This window comes from Marmota flaviventris, chromosome 14 (genome assembly GCF_047511675.1).
Source record: "Marmota flaviventris isolate mMarFla1 chromosome 14, mMarFla1.hap1, whole genome shotgun sequence".
In the NCBI taxonomy this organism is placed as follows: domain Eukaryota; kingdom Metazoa; phylum Chordata; class Mammalia; order Rodentia; family Sciuridae; genus Marmota; species Marmota flaviventris.
Genome location: NC_092511.1, coordinates 30,488,803 through 30,511,735, shown reverse-complemented (window position 1 = coordinate 30,511,735; position 22,933 = coordinate 30,488,803). Strand labels below are relative to the sequence as shown.

Sequence of the window (22,933 nt, the reverse complement as noted above, 5' to 3'; positions counted from 1 at the left end):
AAATAAGAAACTTATCTAACAGGTCCCAGAGAGTTTAGGGAAACCCAGGGGTTACAGGGAACCTGGCTAGCAGGTGGGGAGTGGGAGGAGAAAGGACCTGTGGGGCTATGCCTTTGTTAAGGTGCATGGGTATTACCACTTAGGCTTTACCTTGGTGATTGTTGACTGGCTCATTTAAAGAGAATGTGGGAAGTAGGAAAACTTAAGTGACTCTTGTTGATGATCAGATTTTATTGGGTTCACCAGCTATGGGATGTGTTGGGTTTTGGGTCAGTAGGATGAGGAGCAAGTATGCTACATCATAACAAATCACAAAGAGAGAGAAAAGGATGGGATATGGCTGTGTTTCAACCAACCCATGTCAGGACTAAAACTGGATGCTGAGGCAGAAACTTATTTTTTTTTTGTATCAGACATTGAACCCAGTGGTGTTTAGCCACTGAGCCACATCCTCAGCCTTTTTTATTTTTTATTTTGAGACAGGATCTTACTAGGTTGCTTAGTGTTTCATTAAATTACTGAGTCTGGCTTTGAAGTTGTGATCCTCCTGCCTCAGCCTCCTGAGCCACTGGGATTATGGGTATATGCCACAGCGCCTAGACTATGTCAAATTTATGACAATCATATATATGATTTACAAACATGTTCTACCATTCTGTGGTATTTTCACTTTATTGATAGTGTCCTTTAACAAATATATACATTTTTTAAAGATAGAAGTGGCAAGATCTTAGAGTAGATGTTTCCAGTTTTTAGTTGTTGAATATCATGTTAGCTGTGGGTTTTTTATATAAAACCTATATTATTTTGAAATAGCTTCCCAGTTTGTTGAGAATTTATATCATGAAAGGGTACAGAACTCCATAAAATGCTTTTTCTGCATTTATTGAGATAATCGTGATTTTTTTATCCAATGTACTATAATATGGTTTATCACATTGATTGATTTTCATATGTTGAACCATCCTTGGTTACCAGAGAATTGCATTAGCGTTCTTGTCTCTTGTGTTCTTGAAAGAGATGGTTTCAAGCAAGACACAAAACATAATGAAAGTATAGCAACGTTTATTAAGATAAAAGCCATCCCCAAGGAAGACAGTGGGTTGTCTCAAAGAGACCTATAATTCACTTCTTTGTGAACTTAGTTTTATTGGAGTAGAGGAGAAGTTGTTAGAAGATTCTGCTTAAGTATCACCTCTTTGCTCTGGATTGACAGATTATATTCCTAAACCTCTACTGCACATGTTTTTATCTGTAGGTATCTAAGTGAAACCCAGGGAAGAAAAATTACAGTTACAATGATATCATAAAGCTATGTTAACAATCTAAGGGCAACTCTCAGTCATCCTGGCCCTGCTGGCAAGTGCTAATTGGAACTTTTCTTTTACAGAATTTATGGTCCATTGGCTCCGGTCTTAATCATCCTGCTTTCCTAGATCTGGGTATCTCTGTGTTGTTTGTGCAGAGTCTTAAGATGATTTTAGCAGTTAGGCCCTTCTGAGAAAACATATCCTCGTTATCCTCTGGTTCTTAACCCCTGAGTCCATCTATCTTCCTCCTGTTGTAAAATGGGTAATTTACAGAGTGAGATCAGGCAAGGGTCCTGAAGTAGCTATCTTGTCAGAACTTGTGGTGCCACTCAGAGATATAGATTAACTGATTTACCCTGTACTAAGTATTTTCTTAAACCCCTGACCCACTGCTCATGTGTAACTGCTACTTAACATTTGCCTCCCAGTGATAAATCCCACTTGATCATGGTATATGACCCTTTTAATGTGATGCTCAAACACAATGGAAAATCTTCATGACATTGATCTTAGCAATGATTTCATGCATATAACACCAAAATCACAGGCAACAAAATCAAAAAATGAACAAGTGGTACTATATCAAACAAAAATCTTCTGTATAGCAAAGCAAACAATCAACAGATTGAAAAGGCAACCTATGGAATTAAGAAAATATTCACAAACCCAATATCTGATAAGGAGTTAATCTGCAAAATATATAAGGAACTCTGAACAACTCAAGTAAAAAAATTAACAACCCAATTTTTTTTTTTTAAAGAGAGAGTGAGAGACAGTGAGAGAGAGGGAGAGAGAGAGAGAGAATTTTTTTTTTTTTAAGAATTTTTTTTTAAATATTTATTTTTTAGTTTTCGGCGGACACAACATCTTTGTTTGTATGTGGTGCTGAGGATCGAACCTGGGCCGCACGCATGCCAGGCGAGCGCGCTACCGCTTGAGCCACATCCCCAGCCCCGAGAGAATTTTTAATATTTATTTTTTTTAGTATTTGGCGGACACAACATCTTTGTTTGTATGTGGTGCTGAGGATCGAACCCGGGCCGCACGCATGCCAGACGAGCGCGCTTCCGCTTGAGCCACATCCCCAGCCCTAACAACCCAATTTTAAAATGGTCTAAGAAATTTTTTTTGATACTAGTATTGAACCCAGGATGCTTAACAACTGAGCCACATCACCAGCTCTTTTTTATGTTTTATTTAGAGACAGGGTCTCACTAAGTTGCTGAGGCTGGTTTTGACTTGTGATCCTCCTGCCTCAGAGCCTGTCAGGATGGCTATTCTCAAAGACAAAAGACAACAAACCAGGAACAGTGAACTATGCCTGTAATCACAGTTACCTAGGAGACTGAGGCAGGAGAATTGCTTGTTCAAGGCCACTTTGGGCAACTTAGTGAGACCCTGCATCAAAATTTAGACTAGGGAAATAGCTCAGTGGTAGAGTGCCCCTGGGCTCAGTCCCAGTATGTTAAAAAAAAAAAAAACCAGACAACAAATGTCAGTGAGGATGTGGAAAAATTGGAAACTCTGCACATTGTGGGTAGGAATATAAAAAGTTGCAGCCACTATGGGAATTCTTCAAAATTAAAATTAGGGCTGGGGTTGTGGCTCAGCAGTAGAGCACTTGCCTAGCATGTGTGAGGCCCTGGGTTTGATTCTCAGCACCGTACATAAATAAATAAAGTCCGTTGACAACTAAAAAAATAGTTTAAAAAATTATTTCATGTGTATTTTTAAAAAGGTGAATAAGCTATAGAGATTTGTTCCACATTATACCTGTAGTCAGTAATAATGTATTGTACACAACATGTTTGTTAAGAGGGTAGACTTCATGTAAGCATTATCACAACAATAAAAAATTTCAGTAGGGACCAAATATCTGCATACTTACAAAGGATAATGCAGGGAAATTTTTTTTTCTCCAAAAATAAACATGAAAGCACAAACAAGGGGAAAAAAAAGATGACAAAAATCCAGGATTGGAAAATTAACTTTGCCAAGATCTGGATATTTCTGCTATATGTATTAAAATAAGCAAACTCTGAATTGAATCACATAATATATTCAAAACTATATGATAATGAAAATAAAATTCAAAAAGGCATAAGTGAGTGATAGTTTTATTGGAAATTTTGTGAAGGTTATGTATGAAGTCATTTCAGATAACAAATTTAGCTGCCCTGCTTACAACTAAAGGCTTCAATTGCCACATTTAAACTTCAGTGCAAAACATCTACATTTGGAACTTTAGTCTCAGGCCTGGAGCAGCTGTGAAATGGAAGTTACCACTCCATTCTAGTCCATAGATATCGGTATATTCCCCTTCACCTTCCACCCTGCAATAGTGAAAAAGAAGTTTGTGCGTTAATCAAGATGAAGAATCTACAGACTGTCTAGCACATTACCCCTATGTGTGAAGCATATTTTTCCATTTTCAAATTTGGATTTAAAATGCAGAATTCTCCTTTCATATTGTATTTTTTAAAAAAAAACACTGTCCCAAACAAACACAGTCATTATAAAAATTTTGATGTCCAAAATTTTAGGATCACATAAGCTCACTTCATATAAAACCAAAACAATCAAAACATGAAAAATTTATATTGGTTATCTGGCTTAATTAGTTCACTTATTTATTTAACAAATATTTCTTGATCATCAACTAGGTTTGAGGTGATATACTCTGTGCTGTTTTGTTTTGTTTGTTTGTTTTTGGAGTGGGGGGTACTGGAGATTGAATTTAGGGGAACTCAACCACTGAGCCACATCCTCAGCCCTATTTTGTATTTTATTTAGAGACAGGTCTTACTGCCTTGCTTTTGGTGAGGCTAGCTTTGAACCCCCATCCTCTTGCCTTAGCCTCCTGAGTTTCTGGGATTACAGATGTGTGCCATCACACCCTGCTGTACTGGTATTTTCTAGGGCACTTTGGAGTAGTAAAAATGCACTCACACAAACAAACAGGCTTTATCCTATAGGTTAGATATTTTGTCTCCTTTTATCAGTTAGAAAAGGTAATCTGTTATTGTCACAAAATTAGAGTCAAAATAGGTGAACACTTGCCAACCCACCTCAAAATGTATTCATATCAACCACCTCAATTCTAGAAATAAGATAGTAGTATTTATAAATGAACTTGAACTTGAACCTCCAGCTAGCATGGCATGGTATTCTGTGTGTGATCAAGCTTGCAAAGCTTCATTCATGTTTTATTTCACTTTTATGTTCCTATAAGCATATGCTCAGAAAGGGCAATAATGGGTATGCTTCTACAAATTGAAAATTAACTAATTTTGCTCAGATTTTTAAAATTAGCCTAATAAGATTAGGGATTTAGCACAGTGGTAGAACACTTGCCTAGCGTACACGAGGCCCTGGGTTCAATAACCAGGATTGCAGGGGAAAACAAAATTAGCCTACTGAAAAGGTATGCACATGTCAGGTCAAAATGAAATAAATAATTATGAAATTACTCCCAAGGCTACTTTAAAAATGCATCAAAATATTTCTTTTTTTTTTTTTTAAAGAGAGAGGGGGAGAGAGAGAGAGAGAGAGAGAATTTTAATATTTATTTTTTAGTTCTCGGCGAACACAACATCTTTGTTTGTATGTGGTGCTGAGGATTGAACCCGGGCCGCACGCATGCCAGGCGAGCGCGCTACTGCTTGAGCCACATCCCCAGCCCCGCATCAAAATATTTCAAGTGAAAATTATTATTGGCCTAAATTTTCTTAATAATTGCAATAAGTTTTCTATCTGCAAACTGACTACAAAAAATTCTATACTAATAGAGAAGTAAAGGGGATAAACAAATAGTCTAATGAATTATCATTAAAAATGATATTCTCTTTTTGAAGCTTATGATAGTCCTAGCCTCTCTTAAAATACTCCCAATCCCCTAAAATAACAATTCTTAAAACTGAATACATTATCAAAGAATATTTAGCATTAACTAAATATAATATTTAAGCAAAGACTATTTTTTAATTATAGTAATTTTTAAATTAAAGCTTACCTATTTTCATTGAAATTTCCAGTGTACTTTGCCCCAGTTGGGAATGTGTAAGTTCCTAATCCATGAAACATATTGTCCTTAAATTGTCCTTCATATACTGCTCCTGAAAAATGCTCAAGTTTTCCAAAACCATTCATCTGTTTGTAACAAAGAAAATTCCCTCAGAAACAAAAACTTCAGTTTCCCCCAGCCTTTAAAAAATATATTTATGTACATATAAATCTAACATTAAGTCATGATGTTTGTGTCACCCTTTATTTCCACAAAAAGAAACAAATTTGCTAGGTGTGATGGGGCATGCCTATACTCCCAGCAACTTGGGAGGCCAAGGCAGGAGGATCACAAGTTCAACACCAACCTAGGCAATCTAGTGAGACTCTGTCTTAAAATAAAAAATAAGAAGGACTGGTATGTAGCTCAGTGGTAGTGTGTCCTGGGTTCAATCCCTAGTCCTGGGAAAAAAAAAAAAAGGACAAATTTATTTGTCCTTCCTCTGTATCTGTCTGTGAAGCCTACTGAATCAAATGTTCTCATATTGAGTCATTTGAACACATGGGAGTCCATGATGATTTATTAGGATCCTCAAGATATATTAAATACATCAAAAATCTTCAAGTTTCGTTAGCTCAGGAATAGTATGGTATCACTAGTTCAGGCAATAGTAGAGAGCCATATAGAATGTGAATTTGGATTCAAGTAAACCTGAGTACACATTCTTGTTTTATCACTTACTAGCTGGGCAAGAAATCTGAGTCTGATTTCCCTACTCAAAATGAGAGTGTTAATGGCATCTATCTCAGGAGATTGTTATTAGGATTAAGTGAGAAAATTATTAATGGGTTTTACTTTACTTCATAAACAAGAGATGAGAAAGATACACGATTAGCTCTCTACATGAGTTTAATATTAGGCATATGTTAAATATAATTATTTATTATTTTTATTGTTTGGTCTACTCATTATATACATATATATATTTTATTAATGGTAAAATGTATGGAATCATCTAGCCTATAGGATTATTCATTTACAATCAGTATTAAAAACAATAATAGATCAACAAGTATATGAAAAAAATGTTCAACTTCTAGTAATTAGAGAAATGCAAATCTCACTCCAGTCAGAATGGCAATTATCAAGAATACAGTAATAATAAGTGTTGGCGAGGATGTGGGGGAAAACATACATTGTTGGTAGCACTGCAAATTGGTGCAACCACTCTAAAAAGCAGTATGGAGATTCCTTAGAAAACTTGGAAGGGAACCACCATTTGACCCAGCTATCCCACTCCTTGGTCTTTACCCAAAGGACTTAAAATCAGCATTCTATATTGAAAAGCCACAAAAATGTTCATAGCAGCTCAAATTACAATAGCTAAACTGTGGAACCAACCTAAATGTCCTTCAATAGATGAATGGATAAAGAAACTGTTGATGTATATTCACAATGGAATATTACTCAGCATTAAAAGAGAATAAAATTACGGCATTTGCAGGTAAATGGATGGAGTTGAAGAATATCATGTTAAGCAAAGTAAACTAATCCTAAAAAACCAAAGGCTGAATATTCTCTCTGATAAGTGGATGCTGATTCATAATGGGGACAGAGCATGGGAAGAATGGAGGAACTTTGGGCAAGGGGTGAGAGGGGAGGGGAGGGGGTATGAGGGGAGGGGGTATGAGGGCAGGAAAGATGGTGGAATGAGATGGACATCATTACCCTAGGTACATATATGACTGCATGTATGTGACTCTACATCGTGTACTACCAGAGAAATGAAAAGTTGTGCTCCATTTGTGTACAATGAATTGAAATGCATTCTGCTGTCATATATACCTAATTAGAATAAATAAATAACAAATAGAAAAAACAACAATAAACTGGGCACAGTGGCTAACACTTGTAATCCCAGATACTTGGGAGGCTGAAGCAGGAAGATCCTAAATTGGAGGCCAGCCTGAGCAATTTAGTGATGTCCTGTCTCAAAATAAAAAATAAAATGTCTTGGGAATGTAGCTCAGTGCTTTCCTGGCATGTGTGAGGGCCTGGGGTCAATGCCAACAAACAACAAAAAACCTCCAAACAACAATAATACCTTGTCATCTTTCCAGTTTCCTGTGTAGACAATCCCATTAGGAGTGGTATGAATACCTATTCCATTTCTCTCATAAATTCCAGAAGATGTTCGTATACATTCACCATCTAAACAAGGGAGAAATACTAAAGATTTTTAAATAGGACTTGTGTTTGACTAAAAATTATAGTATTAATGTCTGGGGAAAAGACATGTGGGTTTTGTTTTTTTTTTGTCTTGTTTGCTTTTTTTGGCTTCCCAGCATTAAAACCAATGACAGCAGAGATAAGACAATACATGAACTCAGAACATCTTGTAACCACTGAGACCCAGGACCAAAAAGACTAGCAGATTCTATAAATTTCCATACAATCTAGACATAATGATGGAGTTTTGATTTTAAATCTGTTCATCTATTAGGATTTCTGTTATTTTACTTGAAATAATATCCCAATAGCAGTTTCATAAAATGTGAGTCTCATTTATTTATTCTTAGGCTATTTAATATTCTGCAGAGGAAAAGTAATTGAAATGTATGCTTACCATACTTGTCTCCATTGGGAAATATAAAATTTATCTTGTACACTTCTGAAGTTGCTTTAAAAGATTTGAAAAGAGTCATATAAGTTTAAATATTTTGTGTCATAAGACCTATAAGTGAGGGTTAAGCACTACCTAAATAGACTCAATTCACAATAACACAACTATATTACTTGGTAGTTTCATGTCTAGTGTAGGGTTTTGGGGAAATAAATAATTTTGACTAAATGAGTGATCATTTAATATAACAACTTTATTAATGTGTAATTTACATATCACAAATTAATCCTTTAAAGTATATAATTCAATATTTTAGTATATTGAGTATATAGAGTTGTGCAACTATCACCACAATCTAATTTTAGAATATTTTAATTACCCCCCCAAAAAATCCTGTGCCCACCAGTACTCACTCACCATTCCCCTCAAAACTCCATTCCCCATTACCCACTAATCTACTTACTATCTCAATAGATTTGCCTATTTATTTCTTAGAAATGGATTCAATAAATGGTCCTTTGTGACTGGCTTCTTTCACTTAACACGTTTTCAAGTTTCATCAGTTTGTACCAAGTATCAAAACTTCGTTCTCTGTTCCTTCTTATTAACAAATATATTGTATAGAAATAGCATATTCATCACTTGATGTACATTTAAGTTGTTTCTAGTTTGAGGCTGTTAAGGATAATGCTGCTATAACATTGATGTACAAATTTATGTTCAACAGAGGTAAGGTGGTGAGGAATATTTGATTAGGTAATAGGAGGAAATATAAAATATAATAAGTGAGGAAGGAGGGAAGTCTAAGTAGAGTGAGTCTGGAATGGAGACCAGGTTTTAAAAAGGAAAAAAAGAAGACCACAAGACTGAGGGGAATCTCTGTCTCTGAACCCTGGAACACTTAGTAGACTAAATGCAAAATGTAAAACAATATATTTTTTTCCAAAACTGAAGAAAATATATAGAGAATAAGTGAACTCTAACTTCTTGGACAGTAGACTCTATTAAGATGTTAGTCAAAGTGTGGCCTATGCGTAAGAATCGGCTTGAATATCTCTAAGTTCCTAGGCCCTACCTCACATCTACTGAATCTCTGCATAGGGTAAGGGAACAGATAGTTTTAATTTAAAAGGTAACTTAAGTGCCAACTGAGAAAGGTTGGAGGCTCATCTCAAGAGTTAATAGCACAATAGGTTTAAGACTTTAAAATACTCTAACATCCTCAGAGAGAGAAGGAGGAACAGGCAGCTAAAAATCAATTAGCAAGGAACTTAATAATAAAACTGGTGAAATAAAACTTTCAGAAGGATTGGATAGTAGAATGGATTTAATTGAAAAGTAAATTAGTGAACTGGTAGATTAGGTCGAAATTTCTCACAGAAAGTAGCACAAAGAAAAATTCTAAGATAATGGAAAATAGATCCAAAATATTTAATGCCAGTTTAATAAAATTTCTAGAGGGAAAGAATAAGGGGAGGACACAATATTTGAATACTCAAAAACTTGTTAGACCTGAAGAAAATGAGTGCTTGGACTGTAAATGAATACTAAGTAAACTGCACAGGTAGACAATTTGAAGTAAAATTCAACAACACAGAGACAAATGCCAATTAGGCAAACAAAAACCAGATTACCTATAACAAAGTAAAAAAAATAAGAATCAGACTGACATAAGCAATAGTAGATATTAAAAACAAAAATGTGATGTATTTAAATCTTTGAGGGGGGAAATTATTTGAACCCAATGTTCTACCCTCAGCAAAAATATCAGTCCAAAGTGATGGAAACTAAACTATTTTTTGGACGTGGCAGAATTCAGAATTTAGTACTCACACTTTGTCCTTGAAAGAAATACAAGGAAATAAACTCTAATAGGGAGAAAAATGAATCCAGGAGAAAATAAGAAAACAAAAACAAAATGAGGAACAAAGCAATTAGTAAAAATGCATTTTTATTTTATTTTTGAGAAAAAAATACTTTCTGTTAAGTAATATTATTTTATGTCATTAGGAATTTTATTATTATTAACAACCAGGGATTGATTTAATCCCAGGGGGTGTTTAACCTCTGACCCACATTCCCAGTCCTTTTTAATTTTATGTATGTATTTGTTTGTTTATTTATTCTAATCAGTTATACATTACAGAATGCTTTTTGATTATTCAACACAATTGGAGCATAATTTTGGACTTCTCTGGTTGTACCCAAAGTAGGGTCACACCATCCCTGTGACCCTACTTTGGGTATTTATTTATTTATTTATTCTAATCAGTTATACATTACAGAATGCTCTTCAATTATTGAACACAACTGGAGCACAATTTTGGACTTCTCTGGTTGTACCCAAAGCAGGGTCACACCATTCCTGCAATCATACAATGTACCTAGGGTAATGATGTCTGTCACATTCCACCATATTTCTCACCCCCATCCTTTTTTGTATTTTATTTAGAGACACGGTCACAGTGAGTTACTTAGGGCCTTGCCAAGTTGATGAGGCTGGCTTTGAACTTGTAATCCTACCTCAGCCTCCAAAGCTGCTGTGATTACAGGCATTCTGCACCCAGTTTAGGAATTTATTATTAAGAAAAACTTTTAAGGGCTGGGGCTGTAGCTCAGTGGCAGAGCGCTTGCCTAGCATGTGTGAGGCACTGGGTTCCACCCTCAGCACAACATAAAAATAAAGAAATTCTGTCCATCTACAATTATAAAAAAATGTTTTTAAAGAATAACTTTTAAAATAGACTATAATTAGAATTCTGATAACAATATGGAAGTGCTGTGAGGAGTAGAGCGCAATCTTGCTGGAATTCTGACCTTGTTTGGGATTAAATATAGACATCAATTACACTAAATCTTAGAAGAATAAAAATTTAACTATATTTGTTCATTTTTTCCCAGTCATTCTGATTTGGCTGTAGAGGTAAACAGATATATGTCTTCAAAATTTCCAAGAGGACAGGGACACAGAATTGCTTTCTGTGTTTAATGATCTAGAGATGTCCTTGTAAAAGCTCCAGCAGCAATACTGTACTTTTTTCCCTGCAACACACATCTCTTCTTTGGCTGGTTAACTCATCCTGGAGGAGTTGGAAAGTATAGTACAGTATTTAGGGGTTCAGGCATGCCCTGGCATTAGTCCACGTAGGTGAATGGGACTCCCCCTTTATAGTTGGACAAATTAGTTATGTCTCAATTTCCTCATCCTTAGATTAAATGAGCTAATCCACGTAAAGCACTAGGCTAGTGTCTAACTCTGTAGGTATTAGCCATTGTTATCCTGTAGCACCAGCTCAAGAATTGTCAGTCTCAAAGTTTTCTCGTTTCTCTTTCCCCCCAGATTCTTTTAAGAAGCCCCCACAGTACTTAGGGCTCTATTAAAACAATGCTTTCGTGTCAGAATTCCCTATCACACCCATCTCCTCAGGACAGGACTCGCGAGTTAATCAAATCTTTTTTATCCCCCTCCTGAGTTCAGTGTTTAGTATTAATATGAACTGTCTATTTAGCGAATGAATGGCACTTAGGAAGGGTCATTAAATGTCTACTAAGCAGAACACTAAAAGTAATCGTAAAAGACACGGAACTATTTTCAATTGCCCTTAGAAAGTTCCACATTCGAAACTTTGGAATGTTGGAAGTGGACGGAACCTCAAAGATCGACACCATCCAGCACCATGAAGGAAACTGAAGCCCAGAGAGGCTGGCTCTTGCCTAAGGTGTCACAACAACGAATTCGGGCTGAATCAATGTCAGAATCCCCCCCACACCGCAGTGTACACAGATTTGTCACACCCGGTCGGGAGTTACCGGGCTGAGCTCTGGCTCCCAAAAATTCTATTTACAGGTGCCCTTCCCCGCCAGGGCCTTGGGAGGAAGGGCACTCACTTGCTGGAGAGAGGTCGGAGAAACTTTCTGGACTCTGCGATTCCCCTTGGGCTGCCAGCTCTGCGGTATGGAGGGAGCAAAGCGCTAGCCCACACAGCTCCCAGAGCGACTCGGTTGCTTGGGCAACCGGGCAACCTCTCACCCGGAAGCGAATATGCGATGAGCCAATCAGGAGGCGCCGAAGCTGTGCAGCCGCAGCTGGGCCGCCGCGGAGCCGCTCCAGGTGAGGTCCATGGGGGTGGCTGAGTCCAGCTGCGACCCCTTACCCCTGGGCGCCGCCTCCCGACAGCCGGGAAGCATAGCTAACCTCCCTTAAGGCGGATCAGTGGTGTGTGTTTGTGTGCGTGGTTTGTGCGTCGCCCCAGTTGTCAGTGTGCGGCCGCCTCCCTGCTCCGAGAGTGGTCAGCATCTGAGGAGCATCCTGTCCCGCTGTGCCCCAGCCTGGTTTGCCTGGCACCAGTGTATCAGGACCAGCAGGATCCCAGGCCCTGGGACCGGACCAGGTGGGCTGCAGCGAAGGTTCTCCACGCTCAGGCTTGAGGCGGGAGAGCGGATTCAGGCTTGGAGCGGGGTTGGATTGGAGGGGCTCAGACTCGGTTTCCTGTCTCTGTCTCCATTTCGAGTCGAGTTTAACTATTTGGGGAAAGGATTAGGAGCAAAGAACGGTACGTGTCTGGGTAGCTGAATGAAGCTGGATGATTCTTTCTGGTCCGAGATTTGCATGAGATAAAAACGGAGTGTCTTCAGTTTTCTGTGCCCAGTTTGGGGCGATGCTGTACGTGGGAGCCAAACTTGGGTGTGAAACAAAGGATATTCTTCGAGCCAAACTTAGGTGAAGAAAGATGGAATCTTCCAAGGCTAGATGGAATAGAATAGTGGAATCTAAGCCTGTGGATTGTACAACATATTTCTTATTCTCCCAAAATGTCTGGGAAGAGAGTGATATTGGATACAACGACAGCCAGAAAGTCTTTATTCAAAATTTTATGTGCAAAATTTCAGATCAAGTTGTAAAGGTAACATTTTCTGGATTGGTGTGAGACAAATTGTTTTAAATCAGTTTAGTATCTTGCTTTTTTCCTAATGTTTCTTAGTACATAAATTTACCTGGACTGGGTGATTTTTTAGATAAAGTTCTGATTTATCTGTTTGATTTGTATATCCTTTCCAATTTTTCTAAGTTTTATTAACAATAGATAATTATTATTGCATAACATTAATAAATTCAGTTTGTCCCATTGTTTTGATCACCTGTTAATCTTTTAATTTTTTGTGTTCTGTTTTTATAGAACTTATAATTTGGCTTCTTATACTATTCTTATCTACAAGGAATCTGGAGTCAGGGATTTGTAATGATTGAGTCTTCAAATTCAGATTGGAAGGATGTGTTAATCATGTTTTTATTCTCTATGATGTTTTGACATTTTGAGGTCCTACCTGGTGAGGAAAAAACTGCCCTTTCCAAGGTTAGCTAACAAAGGACCAGAGTCCATACTCCCCAACACTTCCTTTTCCAAGCTCACACATCAAGCCCATATTGTCCCTTCCGTAAATCAATCTAGGACCAGATGCTGGACAATTAGGGACAGCCCTCCCTGATGCCTCCCAGGGCCTACCTAGAATTATTCAAACTAGCTAGTCCTTAACTGTTTGTCCTGCCTGGCTTTTCCTGCAGAAGCCCCAAGAAAGGCTGTGGCCTGATGAAAGAAAAATTGGGGGTTGCCCTAATTTAATTATAAGGGCCAGAGGATTGGAGGGGGAAGGAAATAATGGAAAGTAATCAGTTATCAAAAGACTGTTTATTTTAAAACTTTGACTCAAATCCCATCATGGCCAGCCACTGTACCCTGTTTGTGTATGAACTTCCCAGATTGTTAACCCCACACAGTCCAGAAAAGTACTTTTCTTTGCCTTGATAAACTTTTTTTGTTTTTGTAATAGAGATCCCTTCGTCTTGAGAGTCTTGGCTTCACAGCCTAGGCCTTCCCTTTGTTCCTTTCCACCAAACTGCTGCCTGGCACAGCATGCTTTCTGGTTCTAGAGGATTTATGAGTCAGATTAAACTTTTGTTTCAGTGTCATTGACCTCTCCATGTGGCCAATTGGTCATCCTTATAAATTAACAACTGGGCACAAATCAGAGAGAAGCCAAACTACCTTTAAATTTTGGATTAAGATAAAAGGTGTGTGTGTGTGTGTGTGTGTGTGTGTGTATGTATGTATGTGCGTGTGAATGAGAAGTTATCATGGAAGAATCTCAGCTTCAGAGTCAAATGGATTTATTCAAACCGTGATTCCAGGCTTTGCTTATATAGTTGGTGCTATTAGGCAAATCACATATGTTCCTTGTTTTGGTTTCCTCCTCTGTAAAAAATAGAAAATTATATTTATCTGACAATCTTTTGGAGTATTAAGTACAATAACCCTACCTTTCCCTTCAATACAGACTCATATATCCAACTACCTTTTATACATTTCCATTAAAGTATCAAATCAACCTCTCAAATGTTAACAAAGCCAGTCTAATCTCATTATACTCGCCTCAAATTCATTCCTCCCCAATATTCCTCTTCTAAGTACATGAAACTACTATTTATCCATTTAGCTCATATCCAAAAGTCTTATCATAATCTTGATTCTTTTCTCTCATACCACTTATGTAATTTATCTACCTTTAAAATGCGTTCAGAACTTGGACCACTTAACTCCACTGCATCTATCCTAGTTCAAACCACTGTATTTTTTCTCTATCTTGAACAACTGTATCAGTTTCCTAACTGACCTCTTTGGTTTTTCTTCACCCACCCCAACTTTATTTGTCAAATAGCAGTTAGAATAATTGTTTTAAAACATAAGTCAAGCTTTTGTCCCAGCTCTTTAGTAGTGACTTCCTATCATATTTATAATAAAACCCAAAATCCTTCCCTGGACTTATGACCTTTTATACTCTCTGGCCTCATCTCCTTTCCTCATTTCATACTTCTTATTATTCATTCAGACCAGCACATACCCTTTTTTTTTAATTTTTTTTTTTTAGTCTTAGATGGACACAATATCTTTATTTTGTTTATTTATATGTGATGCTGAGGATGGAACCCAGTATCTCACACGTGCTAGGCAAGCACTGTACCACTAAGCTACAACCCCAGCCCTATCCTGAACTCTTAAATCTATCATTGCTTCTACTTAGAATGTTCCTTTCACGAGTATTTCATGGCTTATTCTCCAAATTTGTTCAGATATCCATTCAAACGTGATCTCAGAGAGTCCTTAAACAACTACTCTGTAACAAAAGCCTCAAGAGGTTGTTTTTGTTTTTGTTTTTCCTTGATAACACCTGCTCTGGTTTGAGTATGATTTGACCACTGGGAAACTCAGATTGAAATTTGGTTGCCATTTTGATGATATTGGGAGATGGGGCCTTTAAGAGGTGGTTAGGTCATTAAGAGAGATTATGGTTTTCTTGAGGGAATGGGATCATTCTCATGATAATAGGTTATTATAAAGCAAGGCAGCCCCTCCTGTTGTGTCTCTTCCTCACATACACACTTGCCCTTTTGTTTTTCCTCCATGTTATGATACAGCATGAGGCCCTCACCAGAATCAGAGCAGATGTCGGCATCATATTCTTCTACTTTCCAACCTCCAAAACTGTGAGCCAAAATAAACCTTTATTCTATAAATCCATCAGCCTCAGGTATTGTGCTATAGCAACAGGGAACAGACTAAGACACTACTTATTTGATACTATATATCTATTTATTGTCTGTTTTATCCTTTAAAGGATATTTCTTCATGAGGCAGGAATTTTGTCTTTACTGTTATATTCCCAGGATCTGATATACAAGAAATGGCTAGATGAATATTTCATTGTTCATTGTTTATATATGTTCATTCACATAACATTTCTGCCTGATATTAACCTAGCAACTCCACCTTTCTTGTGGTTTCTGTTTGTATAATTTGTCTTTTTCCATCCTTTTACTCCTGATTTATTTAAACCTTTAAATTTATAGTGTCTCTCCTATAGATAACATATAGTTAGTTGGGTTTTTCCTTCCAAGATGATAAACAAAAAAAAAAAAAAAAGAAGAAGAAGGAACAGTGGCCATGCCAAAAAGGAGCAAGGGCCATGACCACATGTAGCCTATTCACTGTATGAACTGTACCTGGTATGTTCCCAAGGGAAAGGCTATTAAGAAGTCCATCATTCAAAACATAGTTGAGACTACAGCTATCAGGGACATTTCCCAAGCAAGTGTCTTCGATATGCTTCTCAAGCTCTATGTGAAGTTGCCTTACTATGTGAGTTGTGCCAATCATAGCAAGGTGGTTTAGGAACTGATCTCGTGAACCCTGTAAAGACTGAACTCCCTCACCTCCACACATGTGTTTAGACCTGCTGGTGCTGCCCTATAATTTCCACCAAAACCCATGAAATGAACTGAAGAAAAACCATTTTCTGGGGGAAAAAATAATAAAATGGAAATCAGACTTTAAAAAATTAGATATAGTTAGAATTTTTTAAATCTAGCCCATCTTTTTATTGCATTATTTAATCCACTTATATTTATTATTAATAATATAGTGGGGGTTACAGCTATCATTCCATTCTGCTTTTTGTTGATATACATCTCATATCTATTTGTTCCTTTCTTCCTACTTTACTGCTTTCTTTTATTCATTAAGTGAACATTTTATAATATATTTTTAGTGATTGTTCTGGGGTCTAACATATACATCTTAATTTATTGGAATCAGCTTCAGATTTGTACAAGCTTGATTCCAGCAATATACATAAGGATTAATACTATATATATTCCTTTCCCTCCTCGTGGTATTGTTTATACATATTATACCTATTAATGTTATAAACCCAACAATACACTTTTATAATTATTCCTTTAACATTTGTAGTCATTTTCTTAGCCAATACAATATTGCTCCCACCTGTCTACTCTGTACAGATATATTACACATGTATTTTATTTTTTATTCCTATGGTTATAGTTCCAACATTATATCTTATACATATTATTTTATATATTTTCTTTTTAATTTTAGTACTCAGGATTGAACCCAGGGTTGCTTTACCAGTCTTTTTTTTTTTGCTACTTAAGGATAAATCTTTATTTTTTTAGATGACATTAGTGTTTAGTTCTTTGATGAAATAAATTACTTTCTTCTCCATATGAGCACCAGTTTCAGACATAAATAATATGATTTTTAATAAATGGAGAATGAAAACATAGTAACTTAAACTAGTTATTGTCATGTTTCATTTTTATTTCTTATTTGAGAAAGGGTTTTGCTAAGTTCAACCTTGTGAACCTTCTGCCTCAACCGCCTCAGTCCAGTTGCTGGCTTGTGCCACCCAGTTGGCTTAATTGCTTTTTAAATTGAGGAGAAAAGAGAAAAATATACATTTGTTTTGTTTATTTATAATTACATACTTAACCTTTACCAGTGCTCTTTGTTTTATCATGTGGATTTGAATGTACCATATGGGAACACTTGCTTAGCTTGAAGAATTTCCATTAGTGTTTGTTTTAAGGCAGGTCTACAGGCAACAAATCTGTCAGTTTTATTTTTCTGGGAAATATTTTCTTTCTCCTTTATTTTTGAAAGATAGCTTTTCTAAGGGTTTTTTTGTTGTTGTTGTTGTTGTTGTTGAGTACTTTAAATATATATGTCACTACCTTCTGCTCTCCATTGTTTATTCTGAGAAATCAGCTATTTATTTTACAGGAGTTTCTCTTATAAGTGATGAGTTGTTTTTCTCTTGTGTTTTCAAGATGTTTCTCCTTGTCCTTGACCTTCAGTAATGTGATCTTTACTACAATGTGTCTGTGGATTTCTTTGTTTATTCTTTTTGGAGTCTGTTGAGCTTCCGAATATATAGGCTATTGTTTTTCAATAAATTAGAGAAGTTTCCTGCATTGTTTCTTTGACCATTTGTCCTGTTCCTTCCTTTCTCTCTGTTTGTTCTGGTACTCCTGTTATGTGCATTTGGTACACTTGGTGGTATCCCACTTTTCTGTGAGGTTCTATTCATTTTTCTCCATTCTTTGTTTTTCAACTTGAAAAATCACTGTCAATCTTTTTTTCATATTCACCAGTTACTTGTTTTGCCAGTCTGTAGACACTGTAGCTCATCACCTCTAGTGACTTTTTGTATTTAAGTTGTACTTTCCAACTCCAGAATTTCCATTTGGTTCTTTTTTTTATCTCTTTATTGATAATCTCAATTTTTAAAAAATATTTATTTTGTAGTTGTAGTTGAACACAATGCCTTTATTTTATTTATGTATTTTTATGTGGTGCTGAGGATCGAACCCAGGGCCTCGCACATACTAGGCTAGTACTCTACCACTGAGCCACAACCCCAGCCCCTGATAATCTCAATTTTATATGACATGGTCATTTTACCTTCCTTTACTTCTTTAATCATGCTTTCCTTTATTTTTGTGAATATATTTTTAATGACTATTTTAAAGTCTTTTCTGTTAAATTTGACATTTGGTCTCACTCATAGGCAGTTTGTGCCCCATACTACTCCATGTATGAGTCATGCTCAAGTAACATAAGTCTGTACATGTTTTTAATGTGTCACATATCATTTTAATGTTCCTTTTTGAAACTAATAATTTTTTATAATATATTCTAGCAACTATGGGGTACTAGTTCTTCTCTGTCCAGAATTTAATGTCAGTTCTTTGTTTAACTTTTAGACTGGGAGGATTATTTTAGTGAAGTCTATTTCCTACCCACAGTATTAAGCTCTGATACTGTTCCTTGGGGAAATACAGCTTTGGGTATGCCCAGAGTTACACTGTTATGACAGTAGTTTTGATAGGGCTTTCTTTTTCTTCCTCTGACACATAGCTGTTAACTTCCACCAATTGCTGGTTGATTGCTCAGTTTTCAACAATGCCCAGTGGAGTAACTCCCTCTACTAATTAATCCCATCAAATTGTGGCTGAGTTTGAAGTGATATTTTCTGAGGTTCTTCTTTGTTATATGTTTTGACCCCAAGAGGGCTCCTCCCAGTGGTTTTTTTTATTCCTTGGTTTTCCCTTGCAAACTGGTTCACCCACATTCTGATAATCATTCCTGGTTAAGAAATCTGTATCAGAGAAACTCATTAAATATTAGATCTGAGAGATATGTACTTGGAAATTTTTTGTTAAGCAATTTAGCACACTGCTTCTAAACTAGTCTTTTTAAAAATCTGCATTTTTCTTTATTTCTTAAAGTAAGCTATACTCATAACTTTGACAAAGAATTATTATTACACTTGCCTAGTTTTATAATGCCTATATTTTTCTTTTTCTCCTTCAGGTGAAAATGAGTTCTTCAGTAAGAAGAAAAGGCAAGCCAGGCAAAGGAGGTGGAAAAGGATCTTCTAAAGGAGGAAGAGGAAGCAGGAGTCATACTAATAAACCTCATGGAAGTGGTGGCAGTGGTGGTGGCGGTGGCAGTGGTGTTGGTGGCAACAGAAAGGCCTCAAGTAGAATTTGGGATGATGGAGATGACTTTTGTATCTTCAGTGAATCAAAGCACTCATCCAGGTCATTATACTCTTGAATGTTTAAAAATGGAAACAGTATCAATTCCTAATGTAATTGACAACAGGTGTCTGATGGAGAGGAGGGGAAGGCCAAATAATTCTGGTCAAGTTAATTGTTCTTATTTTAAAACCTGGAAGTCTGCCTGTTTGTAATTTTTCTAAACCTTGTTGGGGGTTTTGTTGTTGATGTTGAGTATGTGTAGGTTGAACTCTAAAGTTAACATTATACCCGCATGACACTGTGAATTGAGTATAATACTATTGAACTCGATGTTACTAGGAAAGTAAATTTTGGAAAAGAAGTGGTCATCATTAACATTGCTTTCTCCAGGGGATTCTTGAGTTAGTGCAGCCAAATTTTTAATGATTAATGATCTGATCAATTTTTTTTTTTTCTGAGCAGTTCCAATATGATGAAGTCTGGTTATGATTTTTTTTTTTTTTTGTAAAATACTTAATCCAGTTTGTGTTGTGAATATTTGGAAACTCTGAGGAGAGTATAAAAGTTCTTACCACAAGAAAGTGTATAATTTTTATCTATGTTGTTTGCAGACCTAGCAACAGTAGCATAAGCAAGGGAGAGGCTCGCCCTAAATGGAAGCCCAAAGCCAAAGTACCCCTTCAGACTCTACATATGACCTCTGAGAATCAAGAGAAAGTAAAAGCTCTTCTGCGAGACCTGCAAGAACAAGATGCGGATGCTGGATCTGAGTAAATTATTTTATTTGAGTAAATATTATATTAAGGAAGACATATTGACATTGTGAACACCGTGTACTTCTTTGGAACATTGTATCAATACTGATCCTATTGTGGCCATATAACTAGTTGAAAGTAAGCCAAAAGAAATATAAAAATTATTACTCAGCCACAGTTTTGGAGTGAGTTTGTTTTACACCATCCATGAACAATAATACAGATCACCTTTTTATCTTTATTTTTCCATAGGACAGTGTTAATATGAGTTCAGTGATTGCTGTATCCATAACCTTTCAAATAAAACATTGTAACAAGCAAGTAGAAGTATTATTCTAGGAGCAAATATTGAGTTGATTATATGAGTCTTGAGGTTATGCTGCTCATGACCATTTTCTTAAGTGAAACAGCTTTTATTCTCAGTTATTTCCCCTCCAGATCTCCATTGCAGTTTGATTCTTTTTTGTCTTATGATTTCAGCTGGAGAATTCTTTCTTTTCACTTACTAAAATTAATGAGTGGTCAGTCATGAACAGATTGATTTCTATCTATCTACAAATGTTTTGTCTGTTTCAGATTTAGGAAAGGGGATTATGCAGTAAAGCAAAAAATGGGGACAGTATGAATGAGAAGAGAGGATGGCTATGGTTTCTGGTTTCTGTGGTTAAGAACACAGGCTTTGGGGCTGGGGATGTGGCTCAAGCGATAGCGCGCTGCGGCTGGGGTTCGATCCTCAGCACCACATACAAATAAAGATGTTGTGTCCGCTGAAAACTAAAAAAAAAATAAATATTAAAAAAAAAAAAAAAAAAGAACACAGGCTTTGGGCTGGGCTCTGTGGCTTATGCAGCTTTGAAGGCCTAGACAGCCTCAGCAAAAGCCAGGCACTAAGCAACTCAGTAGGACCCTGTCTCTAAATAAAATACAAAATAGGGCTGGGGATGTGGCTCAGAGGTCAAGTGCCCTTGAGTTCAATCTTGGTGGTAATGGTACCCTCCCACGGGGAGGGGGCAGGTGTGCCAAAACATAGGAGCTGGGGACATAGCTCAGTTAGTAGAGTGCTTGCCTCACATGCACAAGGCCCTGGGTTCAATCCACAGCATCATAAAAAAATAAAAATAAAAAGAATACAGGCTTTGGGGTCAAACTGTTATTAGTAAAATCTCTAGTTTTTCCTTACCATAAATAACATTAGGTAATTACTAATCCTCTCTTAAGTTTTAGTTGATCATCTGAAAAGCAGGGATCAGTATCTTGCAGGGCTATTAGAAAAAGTAAAAGAATGTTTACATATAAAGCACTTAATATAATATCTGGCATTTAATGAATGCCTGCTAAATGTTAACTGCCAAGATATAAATGAACAGTTCAATAAAAGATTAAATCAGTAACTGAAGAGTAGTCAAGATTCTATGTCCTTGGCTCCTTGAATTAAATTCTTAAACCCTTGCTAAATTTCTCTTGAAGTAAGTAGAATTAATATCTAATACATGAAAATGTTACCTTTGCCAGAAGAGGAATTTCTGGGGAGGAGGAAGATGATGAGCCTGATTGTCTTGATGATGAGCAGTACTGGTCAGCTGGACAAGAACCTTCCCTTGCTCCGGACTCTGATCCTTGGGAATATGCAGGCTCAGGCCCAGTTGAGCCTCATATTCCAGAATTTACAGTCTCACCATTTGCAGTGCAAAAACTTTCCAGGTGATTGCTTTTTGTTATTTATGGGATTAGGGAGATAATTCAAGGCCAACTGAAATCATTATAAACCCAACTACCTTTCCTTGTGTCCTTTCCGGCAGTGCATGATATGCCTAATATTCTATCTTTTAGGATAGAGGATTAGTATCATCAGGGACACTCTTTCAAAACATGGAATACGTGTAGTCATGAGTATATTTAAATGAATTTCTCTTTAGTGATGTGATACTACTTTTCATATGTCACTTTTGTTGTTTTGCCCTCGGCAGGTATGGCTTCAACATTGAACACTGTCAAGCAGCTCTGAGGATTTGTGATGGAGATTTGGGGGCATCACTAGAGCATCTACTCATCCAGTGTTTTTCAGAGACATTTGGAGAAAGGATGAAAATCTCTGAGGCAGCTGGCCACGCAAGCTTGGATGAATGTGTGGAGCAGCGACAGGAAGAGGCACTTGCTCTCAGGTCAATTTGTGGAGAAAAATTTATAGAAAGAATTCAGAACAGGGTCTGGACCATTGGATTGGAACTGGAATATTTGACAAGTAAATTCTGCAAATCCAAGCAAAAGGAAAGCAAAAATGTGCGAGAGGCATCACCTGAAACCTGTAAATTTTACCTAAAAGGAAATTGTAAATTTGGATCAAAATGCAAATTCAAACATGAAGTGCCCCCAAATCAAATTGTTGGACGAGTAGAAAGAATTGTAGATGATTCTCATCTTAATGCTAATGAAGATGCATCTTTTTTATACGAGCTTGAAATCCGATTTTCTAAAGACCACAAGTACCCCTACCAAGCTCCCCTTGTGGCATTTTATTCCACCAATGAGAATCTACCTCTGGCTTGTCGTTTACATATTTCTGAATTCCTTTATGGCAAAGCCTTGACACTTTCAGAAACTTCAGAACCTGTTGTATATTCTTTGATAACCCTGTTAGAGGAAGAATCAGAAATTGTCAAGTTACTGACAAATACCCATCACAAGTATAGTGTCCCTCCTGTGAATTTTCTGCCAGTATCCTCTGGGACCAGAATAAATAATCCAGCCTGTCGTAAACCAGTGATTCCAAATCATTATTTTGTTTCAAGTCAAATATCAGAAGGTATGTAAGGTGTTGTTCTTGGTGGAGGGGGGACATTCAAA

At 36.7% G+C, this 22,933-nt stretch overlaps 2 protein-coding genes across 7 annotated transcripts in view; one reads left to right on the top strand and one right to left on the bottom strand.

The window, feature by feature from the left end:
* Positions 1 to 3,420: 3,420 nt before the first annotated feature.
* Positions 3,421 to 11,930, bottom strand: Morn2 (MORN repeat containing 2). 3 transcript variants are annotated; one of them, XM_071601229.1, is made up of 5 exons: positions 11,825 to 11,930; positions 7,940 to 7,993; positions 7,418 to 7,542; positions 5,323 to 5,459; positions 3,421 to 3,643 (listed from the first exon to the last, which is right to left on the bottom strand). In XM_071601229.1, the coding sequence occupies exons 4-5, from the start codon at positions 5,457 to 5,459 to the stop codon at positions 3,541 to 3,543; spliced, it is 240 nt and encodes a 79-aa protein (XP_071457330.1). In that variant the 5' UTR covers positions 7,418 to 7,542; positions 7,940 to 7,993; positions 11,825 to 11,930; the 3' UTR covers positions 3,421 to 3,540. The 3 variants fall into 3 exon arrangements, with proteins under 3 accessions (XP_071457330.1, XP_071457327.1, XP_071457329.1); XM_071601226.1 differs by lacking the exon at positions 7,940 to 7,993 and having other exon boundaries at positions 7,418 to 7,524; positions 11,825 to 11,909; XM_071601228.1 differs by lacking the exons at positions 7,418 to 7,542; positions 7,940 to 7,993 and having other exon boundaries at positions 11,825 to 11,883.
* A 72-nt stretch (positions 11,931 to 12,002) lies between these two features.
* Positions 12,003 to 22,933, top strand: part of Dhx57 (DExH-box helicase 57) — a 47,519-nt gene continuing 36,588 nt past the window's right edge. Inside the window, exons 1-6 of one of the 4 annotated variants that reach the window (XM_071601512.1) lie at positions 12,003 to 12,047; positions 15,408 to 15,520; positions 19,165 to 19,394; positions 19,946 to 20,104; positions 21,602 to 21,790; positions 22,057 to 22,892. In XM_071601512.1, coding sequence (XP_071457613.1) covers positions 19,171 to 19,394; positions 19,946 to 20,104; positions 21,602 to 21,790; positions 22,057 to 22,892 — 1,408 coding nt within the window. In that variant the 5' untranslated portion in view covers positions 12,003 to 12,047; positions 15,408 to 15,520; positions 19,165 to 19,170. Of the gene's footprint in view, positions 12,048 to 12,076; positions 12,328 to 15,407; positions 15,521 to 19,164; positions 19,395 to 19,945; positions 20,105 to 21,601; positions 21,791 to 22,056; positions 22,893 to 22,933 lie in introns of those variants that run through there. The other 3 variants (XM_071601511.1, XM_027934566.2, XM_071601513.1) reach the window with 3 other exon arrangements.

What these genes read in the sequence shown, in the direction of transcription:
- Morn2 (XM_071601229.1), bottom strand. Translation starts at nt 5,459, where the DNA reads ATGAATGGTTTTGGAAAACTTGAGCATTTTTCAGGAGCAGTATATGAA. An exon ending in GGAAATTTCAATGAAAATAG is followed by an intron (nt 3,644 to 5,322) that starts GTAAGCTTTAAT and finishes TCACTATTGCAG; the next exon opens with GGTGGAAGGTGAAGGGGAAT.